At 50.0% G+C, this 16,951-nt stretch overlaps 2 protein-coding genes across 7 annotated transcripts in view; one reads left to right on the top strand and one right to left on the bottom strand.

Moving 5' to 3' along the window:
• The window catches only part of SART3 (spliceosome associated factor 3, U4/U6 recycling protein), a 33,911-nt gene extending 26,780 nt beyond the window's left edge, over positions 1 to 7,131 (top strand). For 2 of the 3 annotated variants that reach the window (XM_066260317.1, XM_066260318.1), the window contains exons 13-19: positions 164 to 276; positions 1,177 to 1,253; positions 1,827 to 1,992; positions 3,478 to 3,932; positions 4,481 to 4,633; positions 5,409 to 5,599; positions 6,193 to 7,131. In XM_066260317.1, coding sequence (XP_066116414.1) covers positions 164 to 276; positions 1,177 to 1,253; positions 1,827 to 1,992; positions 3,478 to 3,932; positions 4,481 to 4,633; positions 5,409 to 5,599; positions 6,193 to 6,367 — 1,330 coding nt within the window. In that variant the 3' untranslated portion in view covers positions 6,368 to 7,131. The remainder of the gene's footprint in view (positions 1 to 163; positions 277 to 1,176; positions 1,254 to 1,826; positions 1,993 to 3,477; positions 3,933 to 4,480; positions 4,634 to 5,408; positions 5,600 to 6,192) is intronic. The other variant, XR_010729291.1, reaches the window with a different exon arrangement.
• Positions 6,866 to 16,306, bottom strand: FICD (FIC domain protein adenylyltransferase). Of its 4 annotated transcripts, none has more exons than XM_066260319.1 (3): positions 16,217 to 16,306; positions 13,994 to 14,352; positions 6,866 to 11,321 (listed from the first exon to the last, which is right to left on the bottom strand). In XM_066260319.1, exons 2-3 carry the CDS (start codon positions 14,292 to 14,294, stop codon positions 10,246 to 10,248), a joined length of 1,377 nt encoding a protein of 458 aa, XP_066116416.1. In that variant the 5' UTR covers positions 14,295 to 14,352; positions 16,217 to 16,306; the 3' UTR covers positions 6,866 to 10,245. The 4 variants fall into 4 exon arrangements, with proteins under 4 accessions (XP_066116416.1, XP_066116417.1, XP_066116419.1 ...); XM_066260320.1 differs by lacking the exon at positions 16,217 to 16,306 and adding an exon at positions 15,888 to 16,208; XM_066260322.1 differs by lacking the exon at positions 16,217 to 16,306 and adding an exon at positions 16,145 to 16,164.
• Positions 16,307 to 16,951: the final 645 nt, after the last annotated feature.

Genomic DNA, 16,951 nt, shown 5'->3' with positions numbered 1-16,951 from the left:
CAGTGCACTTTGGGACGCAGAGTGCTGTGTGTGGACAGTGCTGTGAGCCAGTTTCCTCAGGCACAGCTACCAGCCTGTGGCACTGACCTGTGAGGAGACTGCCCCTCCGTGCGTGCTCCTGCTTTGTATCCTGGTGGCAGCACCTGTTTGCTTTCTGTCCTAGGGCACATGGGGATGCCCAGCACTGCAGGAAGGCTCTGCACCGGGCCGTCCAGTGCACCAGTGACTACCCAGAGCATGTCTGCGAAGTGTTGCTCACCATGGAGAGGACAGAAGGTGGGGACCCCCGGCTCTCTGCTTCTGGTTGCCGTCTGTAAGGACAGGCTGCGTTTACGGCTGTAGCCCCTTCAGTGGCTCTGTGAGTTGACTGTCACGTGGTGCTCACCATGAAATCGAATCCTCTCAGATTCTCTAGCTGCAAGGAGGCCTCTCTGTGTCTAGTTCTAGCTTGGGTTCTCAGATTCTTTGTGGAGGGGCATCCCAAGCATCGTGGTGTCTTAGCAGCGTCCCTGGGCTCTGCCCACTAGGCGCCAGTAGCACCCCTCCCTGTGCTGCCGAGACAACCAGAATGACTCCAGATGTTGCTGAATGTTCCCTGGGGGTCAGAATCACTCCAGTTGAGAACTTCTGCTCACGCACATCATGCATGCCCAGGGAGCACAGAGGCAGATGACTGCATGTGCCCGTCCCCTGCCAAATTAGAGCCTCAGTATTAAGATTCCAGTAGGAACATAGGGAATGTATGCAAGGCCATTGGGCTGGATTCTGGGCGGGGACCCCTCAGAACTTTGAAATAAAGCACCCAAACAGCAACAGATTACAAAACAGCCCAACAGTTACCATTTGAGATGCTCTTTAAAATCTTTGGTTTTAATATAAATGTCTTATATGTTTTGCATTGAAATGTTTTCATAATTTTGCCAGGGAGCGCCCATAATAGTTCATATTCTGGTTCTCTTTTTCTAAGAGCGAATGTACGTTTTAAACACACCTGGAAGGACTGTTGGAATTCTAAAGCTTTGAGCCTGCATAATGAAATAATGTTGTAATGGGGAGCTGACTCACTCCAGCTCTTACTGTCTGATGGGAGAGATCTTTTCTGGAGTGTTGGGGACATTAAAGAAAATCTTATATCCTTCAAAAAGCTAAAAAGTAAAAGTTTGTTTCTCTGTCAAGGCACGTTAGAAGACTGGGACATAGCTGTTCAGAAAACGGAGACTCGATTAGCTCGTGTGAACGAGCAGAGAGTTAAGGTAACGGTGCTGTTTGTTTGAAGTCTTGGGAACATCTGATAAGCTATTTTGATTGTGTTTGGGGTGAATGTTTTCTCTTGAAACTTTTAATGTCTTTCTAAAAAGTGTCTTTTACTTAGTATTTATTGTAAAATATTTGAATCTGTATTTAAACCAGTCTTGTATTAATTTTTAGAACAGCTTAAAACTTTAGCCCCAATAATAAATACTTTTTTATGTAGGAAGGGAATTTTGGCCCTAAAATTTACTAGAATAGACAAAAAATAAGAGGAAGGAGCCTCACTTAGTCTAGCGAGTGGAATGTGGACACCACGAGTTATGAGAGCCCCAGTTCTACAGATTGTCTCTTTTTCTCTTGGTGAGTAATCGCTGGCGCTATTGTGAGACACAATCCTAAGCATTCCTGAAAAGCTGTGGCAGGAAGCACTGTGAGCTCATCTTGTTTTTCATGATCTTGTCCTGTCATATGGGCAATGCTTTTCCATCCCTGTCCCCTTTCTTCTGTCTTCTTATCACAAGTCAGTAGTTTGGCCTGGCCGTGTCTGGTGATACCACCTGTGCCTGGTTTTGCAGGCCGCAGAGAAGGAAGCCGCCCTCGCCCAGCAAGAAGAAGAGAAGGCGGACCAGCGGAAGAGGGCCCGGGCCGAGAAGAAGGCGCTGAAGAAAAGAAAGGCCAGAGGAGGGGACAAGCGCAAGGTGGATGAGGATGACGAGAAGGAGTGGGGCGACGATGAGGAAGGTAAAGCCTCTTGGCCTTGCAGGGCAGTTGCAGAAACAGTACGAATAACCTTTTCCTTGAACTGTTTGAAGATAGGTTGCTGGCGTGATGCCCCATCGCACTGCCTAACCCTACCAACCTCTGTGCCCTGTGCCAGGTATTGCCCTGCACAGAGACTTGGGCTCTGCTACCCTCCTCTGGGGTGCCCTCCTCACTGTGCTCCGGCTCCCGTGCCCCAGGCTGTCCCTGTCATCCCACTCAGGGTCAGTGTCCTGTACCACTGCCCAGCCCTGCCATGCACAGACACCTGCCTTGTGGCCCCCACCTGTGATTTTAACTTGGTAGAATTTTCCAACCAGTATTTCTGTCAACCCTACAACTTCAGAAATGGGCAGGTGTGGGTCAGATTTATTTCAGCAGAGTCAGCCAAGGTAAAGAGTTGTCTCTAGGCATTAAAGAACTAGACATTTCCCTAGTACGAAACTGTCAGCCAGCAATAAATAGTGATGGAGTCATCATTCAGTTGACCTTTCTTGCTCACCTTTTCGGGGCCTTCGGAAAAGGCCACAGTAGCTCATTGCCCTGTAGAGCTCCTGGTTTAGCCAGGTAGGGCAGATGTGACATTGTGACTGCAGTGGCATGTAATCAGGACCGTGGGGAGACGTAGGTGTGAATTATGGTGGAAGCCAAAGGTGGCCCAAGTGCTGCAGCAGGAGATAGTTCGCAGGGAGGTGCTGCGTGCCCCTGGGCACCTAGGGGAGGAGTGAGTGATGCTCCAGTGGCAAGAGGAAGCCAGCCACACGGAGGCCTGTTGTCAGCAGAGCACGAGGCACAGACAGCCTGGCGTTTTCTGTGAGCTGGAGGCAGCTGGGCTTTGCCTCAAAGTGTGCGGAGTGGCTGGGGCAGGGGCAGGAGCGGTGCCAGGCATCAGGTGGGGCCCCGCCCAGGAGCGCTCCTGAGTGAGGGGGGCAGGGGCCGTGGGAAACGGACCAGAGGGGGAATGGGGGTCCTCTGGAGACAGTGGTGAGAACAGTTTGGGGTAGAATGTGGTTCAACTCTTGAAGGACATGAGACAATAGCAGAAGTTTTAGAGCTTTCCAAAGTGTGGCCCACCTGTGAAGCACATACGTCAGAGTCACTGAGGGTGCTTGTTTAAATGCAGGTTCCGACTGCCATCCTGCCCTTGCTGACCTGCGATTTTTAAGAGGCCTTGGAATTCACTGGCTGAATTTTGTAGACTCCCTGACCTTTTATATAGACATTGTGAACTTACATCACTTCTTGATGTAGCCCACTTATCCGAATGTAACCAGGGTCCAGGAAGAAGTAGGAACAGCTGGTGGGTGGAGAAAGACCTGACAGGTGTGGTGTGAGCAGGTGTGCGGAGGAGTGTTTGTTTAGGGCAGCTGGTGCAGACTCACTGTAGTGGGCAGAGCACGCACGTGGGCCAGCTCAGCAAAGATAAGAAATGGTTAATTGTTGCACTTGTCTCCTGACACCCTGTAGAGCAGCCTTCCAAACGCAGAAGGGTTGAGAACAGCATCCCTCCAGCTGCAGAAGTACAGGATCTGGAAGCAGAAACAGGACTCTTTGGGAAAAGTGCTCCCATCGACGTTGGCCCCCTCTCGAAGCAGAAGGAGAGGGCAGCCACCCTGAAGAGGGACATGCCTAAGGTGGCCCACGACAGCAGCAAGGACAGTGTCACCGTCTTTGTCAGCAACCTGCCCTACAGCATGGAGGAGCCGGACGCTAAGCTGCGGCCGCTGTTCGAGGCCTGTGGGGAGGTGTTTGAGATCCGGCCCATCTTCAGCAACCGGGGCGATTTCCGAGGCTACTGCTATGTGGAGTTTAAAGAGGAGAAGTCGGCTGTGCAGGCCCTGGAGCTGGACCGGAAGACTGTGGACGGGAGGCCAATGTTTGTTTCCCCTTGCGTGGATAAAAGCAAAAATCCTGATTTTAAGGTACATTTGTGTAAAGAAAGGATACCTTTCATGAAAGGTTGCTATAGACCTACTAAACACTTTCCTTTGTGCAACAGCTACTATTTAAAATACACATGGAGTACCTATCCTGTGTTAACTCTTACTTTCATTGGGGTCTGTCCTGAGCCAGTTAATTGAGGTCTGACTCCTGGCTCGATCACTCTGAGCTTGCATTAGCTGATAAACGATCATAAAAGGAGGAACTGTAACAATGGCAATTGTCTGTTAAGTGCCTAGAACAGTGACAAGGGACTGGGCTAAATGTTTTATGTATTACCTCATGGGATCCTTACCCAAACTCTGAGAATAGCTACTTTCATTCTTGCCATTTTACAGAGGGGGAAGTGGAGGCCTTGATAAGTTAAGTAACATGTGTAGGATGACCCCAGCTTACAGTTCCTGGCACCCAGAGGTGGCTGGCCTGCCCAGCTGGGCCGTGGGCCTGTAGACAAGGCTGGTGCAGGTAGAGCATGGCCGGCACGCTGGGTTGGCCTCGAGTTGTTGGTTCCCCTCCTTTCTTCCTGTAGGTGTTCAGGTACAGCACTTCCCTGGAGAAACACAAGCTGTTCATCTCAGGCCTGCCCTTCTCCTGCACTAAAGACGAACTCGAAGAGCTCTGTAAGGCCCATGGCACCGTGAAGGACATCAGGCTGGTTACCAACCGGGCTGGCAAACCCAAGGTCGGCACTTAGCCTGAGCCTCAGGCAAACCTAGCTCTGTGCCAGTTCAGAGATTTTTTTTGGTTTTTGATTGTGTTCCTAGTTTGTCTGCTAAGAGACAAGTGATAAGTTAACAGAAGGATAGGGTACACTAGGCTCTTCTTGCATTTAGAGTCAGTTTCACCTGTTTTTAACTAATGGTACTAAAAAGAATAAGGCATTAAAAGATACCTACCATGAAATTAGGGGAGTCCGGACTATGGGGCCTTGGGGTGAGGGCTGTCCCCTGCAGTCTCCTCCTTCCTGCCCAGACCCTCCCTGTCACTGGGCCTGCAGCGGACTCTCCTTGTGTCCTCCCCTCCAGCCTCTCTCAGTCTCTGGTTAAGTCTTCCTTGCGCTACATTTTGAGTACTGTTGTTTAAGCATGCATTCTTAGCCCCTCCCCCTTAAAATCCAGGTTAATCCAGAGTTAGAGTATGAAATAAGGGGGGACGAAGGCACCCACGTTAGGGCACACCTGGGCTGCTCCCTGGGTCCAGGCCTCCTCAGCTGTTTGCTAGATTTGTCCTGGTCTGATTCTTTTCGTTGGAGCAAGCACAAGATGTGCTAAACTGATGGGTTACTGACGTTAGTTACGGAACCCTGGAGGAGAGTAGGGCAGGGAGATCAACCTACAAAGGATGGCAGTGGTGGGGAAGGTCATGTGGAGGGGGTGCCCCTTCCTTGGTCCCTTCACCTGAGGGAGCAAGTTGCATCGTGACCCTGCAGCACCTGAGCTGGCTCTGGCCTCTTTCAGGGCCTGGCCTATGTGGAGTACGAAAATGAGTCCCAGGCCTCGCAGGCTGTCATGAAGATGGACGGCATGACAGTCAAAGAGAACGTCATCAAAGTGGCCATCAGCAACCCCCCTCAGAGGAAAGCTCCAGAGAAGCCAGAAGTCAGGAAGGGACCAGGTGGCCCCATGGTGCCGCGGCAGATATATGGAGCGTAAGTGGTTGCACACTGGCCCACGCAGCCTCGGTCCTGGCCTCCCTGGGGTGAATGGTTGCTGCTAGCACAGTGGGTCAGGACAGGAAGCCAGGGTGTGCTGTCCCCTGTAGTCACTGCAGCAGGTGTCCAGAGCAAGTCTGGAAGTGGAACCCTTCCTGGTGTTTGCCAGTTTACACTCATGACTTACTACTTAAGGTCAAATTTCTGTTTTAAAGTCCTCTTTGCCAGTTGAATCCGTGTTTGAACAAAGCCTGGAAACCATATATTTGCAAGTATAATCTATGGCTCTGACTGTCATTGTATAAAAGTTCTTGTTTTACCTGGTAGGGGTGACAGCAAAATATGCCAGGTGACTTGGTGAGGTCTGAAAGGTTATAGCCATTTGTATCTGCCCATAGGGGACTACATTGCACAGGGTTGGTCCTTGCCACATTGGGAAAAATACATTAGTCAGTGTGATTTTTACCTACTAGTCAAAGAGACATAGGCTTTATCTTATCCTTGTAGGCTTTTTCCACCTTTGAACTGTGAGTAAGCCAGGGGTCACGAGCTGTCGCTTTGAAAGGGTACATTCATGTCTGCTCTTCCAGGAGGGGGAAGGGAAGGACCCAGCTCTCTCTGCTGCCTCGCGCCCTGCAGCGCCCGAGCCCCGCGGCTCAGGCCGAGAATGGCCCTGCCCCGAAGCCAGCGCTTACTGCCTCAGCAGCCACCGAGGCTCCCAAGATGTCCAACGCTGATTTTGCCAAGTTGCTGCTGAGAAAGTGAACAGGACCAAGAGAAGGGAGATGCCTTACTTCACGCTGGCCAGGAGGACCACCCATCACCCGGCTGAACCCTTGGTATGGAAGGGTCCGGGGCAGTCTATGCCTGCGTAGTTTCCTCTGGCTTAGAAAGGGAAGGGTGTCCAAAGAATGAGGCTTTAAGTGTTCCCTCATATTGAGGGGGACAGGAGGAAAACGGTCACTCCACAGGTTGGGCACGGTGTAGTTTCTAAGATATTTTTTTGTCTTGAAGAATGAGAAACAAAAGTGAAACTTAGACACACTGTTTGAGACTCCCTTGTCCAAATGTTTTTGGCCAACTCTGGCCCCTTTTTATAAGACACTTCTCTTATGCTCTGCATAGTCCATGTGCCCGTCACTTCATTTTTAAAAGGACAAAATGGCAGATGCTAGTAATTCACCAGAATGACCTATTTTAGTAAAGGGGAGGGGACAGGGAAAATCACATAAATAATTTGATGGATTTTTGTTCAAGGGGGCTTGTGCGTTTTTATATTATGTGTTTGTAAATGACATGTCAATCCACTGTTTTATGTTTCCTAAAAGCAAAATATTGTGACATTTGTTTTATATAGGAATTGTGTGCCATCTGCTGTGGACCATTTTCTTTGCCTAGTGAGTAGTGGACTGTGTTCTTTGTCTAAATATTGAGTTTCAGCCCTTTGGTTTTGTTTAAATACCATGTCAAGTGCAAACTTAAATTTTCCCCATTTAGCTTTGTTTATTAAACGGAAGTTCTCGTAAAAACCTCTTGTGGAGTGGGACTCAGCTGTGCACTCAGATGGGATACGCTATGAAGTGGGTGTCCTTTGCTCTACCTAACAAGATGTGTAAACGGAACTCCTGTGCATTACAGCCCGTACCACTTGGATGGATTTCAGTCTTTTCAGCTTCAAACCTCAGTTTATGGCAGTTTGACACCAGCTTTTATGCTTTTTACCCTACTCATACTCTTTCATCAAATATTTATTGCTTTTGAAAGTGACATTGCCAGTTCAGCAGGGGAAACTTGCTTTATAAGCTCTGCCTAGCCTGCGGTGGTGCAGTGGCTAGAGCGCTGACCTGGAACACGGAGGTCGCTGGTTCAAAACCCCAGGCTTGCCTAATCAGGACACACGTGAGAAATAACTCCATATGAGCTGATGCTTCCTGCTCCTCCCATCTTTCTCTCAACAATACAAAAATCTTAAAAAAACCCCAAAAACAAAACACTGGGGGAAAACCCATGAATGCTCTCCTACACGATGGAATCTGCTCATTTTAAGTTTTTGTGTGTCCATCAGGCTTCACTTTGTTGTTTAACTTAAATGAACATAGAACAGTAAGATAAACTCAGTGCCTCCCACTGAGCATCAGCACTGCTTGCCTCAGCCTGTCTCCCTCTGCCTGCACCCCCCTTCCGTACTATGTCATACTGAGGGACACCCTGGGCCCCTGGTGTTCACCCAGCAGCATGGGTCTCTACAAAGGCCACGTTTTCATTCTCATTCCTAGAAACATTAACAATACCTCAATGTCACCTCCCTGGCAAATTCCCAATTTCCTACTGTTTCATCTCACTTCCGCCCCATAAGTTAAGGTTTGTGGATCTTAAGTGTTTTAGTCTGTAAGTTCCCCGCCGTGTCTTTCTCTTTTGAACAAAAAAAAAATTTTGTGTTAGGAGTGATCTGGATTAGTAATCTGAATTAAATCGAGGCTATTTCTTACCTCAAAAGCAGCTGGAAGCTGTGTTGGAGCCCTGGTTCCCCCTGTGTTCTCTGGAACGGCCCTCACTTCTCTGTGGAAGCCCGTCTGGTGGGGGAGGATCTGGGCTGGCTGAGGGCCAACATTGAAGAGGCAGGACTATTTCCTTGTCACTCCAGGATCCGGTGGCTTTACTCTTCGCCACTTCACATTTCACTGTTTTGTCCCCTTGCTGTTGGCCAAGCCTCTGACCTCACTCCATACTCTCATATATCAACACACACTTGTGAGAGAGGCGACCCTTTTCAGACCTGAGCAGGACCCAATTTAGGTGTCTCATTTTCCTGTGAAGGTCCCGTTTGGGCCTGTTCGTCCGCCAGACAACAGAGAACAGGGCTGAAGTCCTGGAAACTCCCTCCTGCATCCTCCCGACAAAAGTGATCAGCTCTTGAAGACAGCAAAGTCTCAGGCCTTTAATTAATATAATAAAATACTTTATTAGAGTCAGTTATTTGTTAAAATAATATCCTTCACATATAGCTAAAGTGCTGATTTCCATAGTACAAAGCAAGCACTCCCGCCAGACTTCCTCAGTGTGCTTATAAAAACTAGGCAATAGAAGATTTAAGGTTTAAGAAACACCTTATGGCAGCATACAGGTACAAAAATATTTTTTAAATTGTGAACATCACACGGGGCCATTTCAGACATCTTTAAACTTATTTTCCCTAATCTTTCAAAAAACCATTCTGGAAGGGCTTATTATATACAATTAAATAATAACTATAAACACTTGCTACGTAAGAACAGTGACCTTACTTCTGTCAGAATCTGAATTCTCAAATCAGAGACAACACTGTGTGTACTCCCCGGCATTCAGACACGACACTGACAGAGTGCAGCAGTGTTAAGTCACAGGCTGTCCTGGAACAGGAAGCAGAGCTTTCTGGCCATTCTCACTAAATAGCAGCAGTCATTGGCACCTGTGCCGTGTGTTATTGAAAGAGAAGATTCTTTCTTGGCCATATTGCATATGTATTTTATAAGCTGTTAGAAAAATAAGGCCACTCCAAGGCAATCTATTCTGCTTCCCCGAGGGTACTCTGGCGGACCGAGTGGCTGTGGAAGGTGGGAAGTCAGGTTAGTAAGTGGATCAAATTGCACGGCAGGAGGGACACGTCCCGGCCGTGGTCAAAGGTTTTTTTCTGGTTCAGTACAAACTGGTGTACTATACAAACTATTAATTCATTATTAAAATGCTTATTTGGTGTTTACGAGGCATGTTTTCTCAGATCACACCTATGGAGAGATGTTACATGGAGTGGGGGGTGCGGGCAGACTTGCCCACTTGCACAGTACCTGACTGCAGCATGACTTGGCTGTTCGTGAAAACCCAGGGAACGCTTACACTCAAACACCTGGTCTGAGTGGCAGCAAATGAAATGAGACATCGACAGAAAAAGAAAAACCAGGCTGGCCCTTCCCCTAGTTAGAAAAATAGTCTGAATATGGAAAAATAGCCTCTGAAGCTAGAGTTTGCAAACTATGGCTCTTCAATGAAGTAAGCAAGGTACCAAATTAGAAATGTTGTCAACACTCATTTCATTTTCTATCTCAGAAGTCTACCCTGCCAGTAAGAATTAGTTACAACACTAATCTCTGTAGGGAAGTGAAATCTCTTAAAAAAGAGCAAGCTTTCAATCATTTCTCAAAACTGGGACCAGGCTGTCCCCAGGAGTGCTGACCTCCCAGTGAGGTCACGGAACCCCTCAGCTGGTCTGAGGAAGGCCTGGAGGAGTCAGTCCTGTCTACACCTCCCAGCCTTGGCCTCTCCCCACCTTAGTGCAAATTCTGCTCCAGAGCCTGCCCTGGCCACGCAGGGAGCACTGGTGCTCCGGACGCCTGCTGGGACCACTACCACTACAAGAACATGTCACCAGCACAGGTGGCAGATACTACACATTTACTAGCTCAAAAGAAGGAAATAAATAACTTGGCTGAATTATAAGTTATATAGACAAGGCTTAATAATTTAGTTTGTCATTTGGAGGTAAAGAACGTTTAAGTACCTCATCTGTCTCCTTTCGCTTTGGGAGATGACAAGGTTTCTAGAAATGCTAAGTTTTGATTTTTTTCCTCCCCCAGAACTCCCTTGTCACCAAGGGAGGATTTAAAGAGTTAAGGTTTTGCAGGTAGCGTCTCCTTGAACCCAGAGTGGTTAGGTTTGGCCTCTGGCAGTGCCACTGGGTACTCTGTTGTGGCAAAGAGCAGGGTGTCCAGGGTGGTCTCTGTACACTTGGCAATGAAGCGAATGAACGGCCTCACGTCGCCCTCATTGGCGACTTCCAGTACGTGGTAGTACTCAGACCTCTGCTCCTTGCGGACGGTGATGGGCGGGTAGCCCGCCTGCATGAGGATGAGGTTCATCAGCAGGCGTGAGGTCCTTCCGTTGCCGTCAATGAAAGGGTGGATGTAAACGAGTTTATAATGGGCCAAGGCTGCAAACTCAACTGGGTGCAGATTCATGGCATCCTCGGAATTGAGCCACTGTATGAACTCTTGCATCTGCTTTTCCACATCTTGAGGATGGGGAGGGATGTGGTGTCCCACCAGGACCTGTGTCGTCCGAAACCTGCCGGCTTCCACGGGATCCACATAACCCAGCACCCGCCTGTGGATCTCCAACACATCGCTGATGGTTACGGACCCCATGCGGGAAACCAGGGTCGTGTTGACGTATTTCATTGCCGCGTGCATGCCAATGACCTCGTTCTGCTCCTCCAGGCTTTTCCCCGGCACTGCATAGCGGGTCTCCAGGATGTGCCTGATTTCCGAGAGGGTGAGGGTGTTGCCCTCGATGGCAACCGTGTGGTAGATGTGATGGTAGTACGTTTCCTCCATGACCCTTCGCAGTGCGGAGTTGCCCTTGGGGATGGACATGACCTTCTTCACTTTGCTGTCGATGATGCTGAAGTACCTCTGGTCGATCTCCTCGACCAGTGGCAGCGTCCGGTCCCGGTTGATGAGTGCTTTCTCGTGGGAGGGTGAGATGGTCAACGCTCTGGTGTACAGGTAGTCGGCCTGGATGATGTCCTTGTCCTCCTCTGAGAAGATGCCGAACTCGTTGAGTGCATCCACAGAGTCCGGGTCCATCCTCAGGGAGTGCAGGAAGAGCTTGCGGGCCTTCTCCCGCTTGCCCTGGCGCTTCATCTCCAGGGCCTGGTTCAGAGCCGCTTTGGCTTCCAACCTACTGGCTAGAAGAGAGCCAAGGAAGCACGGTCAGGCAGTGACAGGACATCCAGGAGAGCCGTCCCCTGTGCTGGGCCCCCAGGGGCAGCCATGGCCTCGGGCTCGTTCCAGCCTCAGCGCGCCTGGTACCACTACATGTATGGACATGTTTATTGTTTTCCATTTGTCCCCAGAGCCATGCTCTGTACCCTGGGAGGCCCCGCCTGGCCCCCTGCCTCTGACTGCCATGCTGAGTGGCTGTGTTCCTCTGTGGCCACAGTCCCCATCACTTGGCCCTCCCTGCAGCTTCTCTGGCTCTTGGCTGTTAGGTCCATTCTGATGGGGCCTGTAGGCCAGGCTGCGAATGGTCCTTCACTCACTCCAGCCCTGGGGCCCTTCTAGCCTGACAGCACCCCCTGACTGACATCTAGTCTTCTTCCACCAGCCTCCCCACCTAGTGAATGTCAGCTACACCTCCTGGGTTTCTTTTAGTTCCTCAAGTGTCCCAGGCTCTCTTATCCTCAGGGCTCTGCTGGAGCACTCTCCCCTCATGACTGGTCCCTTGGGTCACTCCTGCTTACACTCTGGTCTCAGCTTAGGCACCTTGTGCTCCTGTGGCCCCCTTTGCTCCCCCGTACCACACTGGTGGCAGTGTATCTGTCACCTGTCAGCTTGTCTAAACTGGGAGGTGAGGGCTGACTTAATTTCCTGTAATACCCTGTGCCCTGCACACAGGACGTTGTAAATACTCTAAATATCTACTGTATTAACCAATGTTGAGGAGTGATGCCACCACCAGGGGGAAGTGAGAAGACTCCATTGTTTCTCTCCTGTAATGTACAAAAGGGAGACAACTACAACACAACAAAGGGTACCGTGCTTACCACACAAATGCCCAAAGGTCCACACGCAGGGACACCTGGAGATGGGAAGGGAGGGAAGCGGATGGGGGAAAGGCAGGGACGCTGGCCGCAGAAGAGGCTCGGTGTCCACTGTGGCTCCAGCAAGGGGAGAACTCGGGCTGCAGCCCTCATATGACAGCCTGCAGTCTGAGGAGGGGCAGGCAGTTTCCCTCTAGGAAAAGGCATCTCCTTTTCCGGCTCCCCACCTCCTTGGCAAAGCGGGTCTAGGCAGCTGGTGTGTGTGTGTGTGGGGGGGGGGCAGAGCCCTCAGAGCACTAAGTTGCCTCCCCTGCCCAGACACCCTGGCAGAACCCAGTAAAGCTGGGAAATGAAAATGCCACAGACCAGTGTTTTCGGGATGCAGCAGAAGCGCAGAGCAGTGCGATCACACTATATGAGCTGGCAGACAGACGCGCAGAGCCAGGGGATACCACCAAGAGCCCAGAAATAAACCCACATGTATATGGGTACCTGATTTTTGTAAAGGAACCAAAAACATACAACGGAGAAAAGTCTCTGCCATAAATGGTACTGGCAAAACTGGAAAGCCACATGCAAAACAACGAAACGACTGCTATCTGACAATATAAGACCTGAAACTATAAAGTATATAGAAGAAAATACAGGCACTAAACTCAAACCTTGGTCTCAAGGGTTTTTGTGATATTGACCCCTAGGGCAAGGGAATTAAAAGTCAAAAAACAAAAAAAGAACTAACCGGACTACAAACTAAAAAGCTGCACAGCAAAAGAAACCAAACCAAAAAAGCAACCAGCTGAATGGGAGACGATATTTACAAATGACACCTCCAATAAGGGACCAATATGCAAATTATATAAGGAACTCATACAATTCAACAGTAACAAAAAAATCTGATTAACAAACTGGCAGAGGACCCAGACACTTTTCTAGGGAAGACATAGTGATGGCCAACAAATATATGAAAAGATGCTCAACGTGACTAGTTATAAGGAAAATGCAAATCAAAACTACAGTGAAATAACACCTCACACCTGTTAAAATGGCCATTATCAACAAGACAATAAGTGTTGGAGAGAAAAAAGAACCTCATTCACTGCTGGTGGGAAGGTAAACTGGTGCAGCCACTGTGGCAACAGTATGGAGATTCCTCAAAAAGTTAAGAGAGTTAGAGTTACCATATGATCCAGTAATCCCTCTTCAGGATGTCTACCCCCCAAAATTGAAAATATTTATTCATAGAGATGTAGTCCTATGTTCATTGCAGCATTATTCACGATGGCCAGACATGGAAACAACCTGTGTGTCCTTTGATGGATGAATGGATAAAGATGTGGTACATATCAACAATGGAATACTAAGCCACAAAAAAGATAAAACTGCTATCTGCCACAGCATGGACAGATCTTGAGAGTAGCATGCTAAGTGAAATAAGTCAGATGGAAAAGAACAAGAGCTGTATAAATTCACTCATAAAACAAAAAGCAACTACTGAACAAACAAAAACTCATAGATAAGACAACAGAATGGTGGTTCCCACAGGGGAAGGGGAATGGGGAGAGGACATAGTGGGTAAAGGGGTCAAATATATGGTGATGGAAGGAAACTAGACTTCGGGTGGTAGGAACACAATGCCGTACAATATACAGATGACATGTTATAAAGCTGTACCCCTAAAATTTATGTTACTAACCTGTTACCCCAATAAATTTAAAAAGTGTGAACAACACAAATGATAGCAGATAAATAAAATATGGCATAATCCAAAAATAAAAGCAAGAAACCAAGAGTTGAGAGAGAGCCACTTGCTGTCTTACCTGGGGAGGACTTCGTCTTGACCACTAGCAGTGCCGCATCCTTGTAGGTGACACTGAGTTCTGTGGATGGGCTGGAGCACTGGGTGACAGCATGCTGTGCCCTGTCCAGCTTGCTCCTGAGCAGGTAGAAGCCCTTGAGCAAGGCCAAACACTGCTCCTCCACAGCGCCCAGAGGCAACAGCAGGGCCAGCAGGGACCCCAGCACCATGCTCAGCAGTATTACCCACAGGAAGCGGCTCCAGATTGAGACCCATTTTGGTTCAGTCACGGCCATCACTGAAGCCATCGGCATGAGTGTCATCTGGACTCAGGGGTGGGCCCCTTGCACATATCCACAGTCTTCTGAGCGAGTGCTGGATCTGAAAGGGACCAAGAGTTGTCGGAGGTAAGGCAGGGGAACCAATAGGTTTAGGATACGTTTGACTCCAGCTAGGGCTTCGAGACCCTCCGCTTCTTAGCTCATTGTGACCAGGGGTTGGGGGCACACAAAGAGTGGATATAAATGGGAAGGGACAGCCTACAGGGGTCGGGAACCTATGGCTCGTGAGCCAGATGTGGCTCTTTTGATGGCTGCATCTGGCTCGCAGACAACTCTAATAAAAAAAAAATGTTAAAAAAAATATAAAACGTTCTCATGTATTACAATCCATTCATTTCCTACCGCTCATGTTCATGGTTGCAGGTGGCTGGAGCCAATCACAGCTGTCCTCCAGGACAACACCAAATTTTTATTGGATAACGCATAATGTACACGGGTTGTTGTATGGCTCTCACGGAATTACATTTTAAAATATGTGGCGTTCATGGCTCTCTCAGCCAAAAAGGTTCCCGACCCCTGGCCTAGAAGGTCTGGTGCGACCTTCAGGGTGGAATGTCTCTGAAAAGTAGTGCTGTTGCCCAGCATTTGTTAAGCACTGACTGTGTACCAGGCCCTGTGCTAAGCACTGAGGACCTACACATACCCCCTACAATCTTCAACAGGAGTTGACGCTTCTGTCACCCCCCTTCCGGGATGAGGAAACGGGCTGAGAGGTGAAGTGTCTCTTGCCAGAAGTAACCCAGTATGCAAGTGACAGCTTTAGGACTTGAATTCAGGACCCTGTGGCTTTCAAGTCTCCCCCCTTCATCACAAATTGTGGCCTCTGACCCCAAATACCTACAAAAATGTCACAAACACATATCGACATTGGTTGGAGCACCTCTGAGGCCCATTATTTGATAAGCACAATTGCATGGTGGCCTGATTTATTGCCAAATGGCTGGCCACCTCTTCCTGCCCTCACCCCGATATTAGCCACAATGCCAAGCCCCTCTCTGGCCGTCCTTTTCTGGGCTGGTCCAGCAGGGCTATGACCTGGAGTCTGGGCAGTACAGGCTGTGAAAAAGAACTCAGGGTGTGGGCCACAGCGAGCGACCCCTTGCTCTGTGTGACAGTGAGCTTGTGCTGGGGGCTGGCAGTGGGAGTGGAGGAACCAGGTATGCAAGCACCATTATGCCAACAATAAGCATTTATTGGGCAACTATGGTGTGCTGAGCATTGCGCTGAGTGCTAGCCATGCCTTATCTTGCTTAACGCCCAGTACCCTAAGGAGGAAAGCTACCCCAGCTCCGTATTATAGAAGCGGGAGGCAAGACGCAGAAGGCAAGTCCATTCCCAGACGGCCCGCAGGGAGGAAACAGAGGAGTCGGAAACGATTCTCCAGGGCGTCTGAGTCCCAGATGCCCGAGTCCTCACCTCCACCTCACCCACAACCCGGGCCTGTGCACCTGCTCCGGCTGCTCCCGGTGCTAGGACTCCCAAGAACCAGAAAAAACCGACCAGGTGTCTTATCGCTCAGGGCTGTGCGTCTACGGGGGGCGCCTGGCTCGCTGAGATAAGAACTTCAGAACTGGCCTGGTACGCGTTCTGATGGGGGTACGGAGCCGGTGTGGGTCACTGCTTCGTCCCGGCGGGCTGGGCACGCTCCCCGAGGGACTGGCTCCTCCGGGGCTGCAGCTCCCCGGCGACGCGGGGGGACGCGAGGAGGGAGCAGGGAGTTCGGCAGGCGCGAATCTCTCACCCCGCCCTATGCTAGGAAGGGGAAACTGAGGCCCAGTGGGGAGGGGATGGGACTAGGTCATTCTGGGGAGCCGCCCCTTTCCGCTCCCCACCCAGAGCTCTCCGCAAACTGCCCGGCTCTTTCTCTCTAAGCCCCTCGGGCTCGCCTCCGCCTCACCGCGCACCTCTCCCAGGCCCTGCCTTTGCCTTCCCGGCGTTCGCAGGCCCCGCGGCGCGGGCTCACAAGACCTCCTCCGCCGCCGACCCCCTTGCCCCGCCCTCATCGGTTCCCCATTGGTCAGCTCATCATTCTCGACACTGCGGGTTGGCTGCCCGCACTAGTCCGTCCCTCGCATTTCCGGGTTCTCGCGTCGCCGTCGGCTTCCCGGGAAAAGACTCACCGTGGGCCACTCCTATTGGTTGGCTCTTGCGTTGGTCTCGTGCTCGCAGCAGCTAATAAACAACAGGAGGGGCGGAGCCTGGGCGAGAAGCGGGAGTGGAGGGTGCGGGAAACGCGGCGCAGTTACGGTTTTGGGGCGCGCTAGGTGTGTAGGCACGGGGTCTGGGAAACACGCAGTTCCGCTCTCTTGGAACTGCTGTACTGCCTGCACGTCTTATCCGGGAATATCTCCTGGCCCATTTCCTTAGGTGTAATATGAGGAAGCTGAAAGATTGATTGCACCTGTCCCCTCTGTTAATCTGTCTTCCCAGCCCAGTTCTTATTCTCCACCCTGTAATACCAGGATTGCGTTTCCTCCTTTCTCTCACGTCTCTTTTCCTCCCTGACTTTTTAATTAGGATCCTCCAGAGAAGGGCCTGGCTGCCGAAATCTCCATCTGTCTCTCTCTTGGAAACCATCTTAATTCACAGATATTGAAACTAAACATCCAGGACGTGCCCAGTATTCCTAAGCATTGAGA

This window comes from Saccopteryx bilineata, chromosome 2 (assembly GCF_036850765.1).
Source record: "Saccopteryx bilineata isolate mSacBil1 chromosome 2, mSacBil1_pri_phased_curated, whole genome shotgun sequence".
Taxonomy (NCBI): Eukaryota; Metazoa; Chordata; class Mammalia; order Chiroptera; family Emballonuridae; genus Saccopteryx; species Saccopteryx bilineata.
The sequence above is the reverse complement of the archived record's forward strand: the minus strand, read 5'-3'. Positions and strand labels throughout refer to the sequence as shown.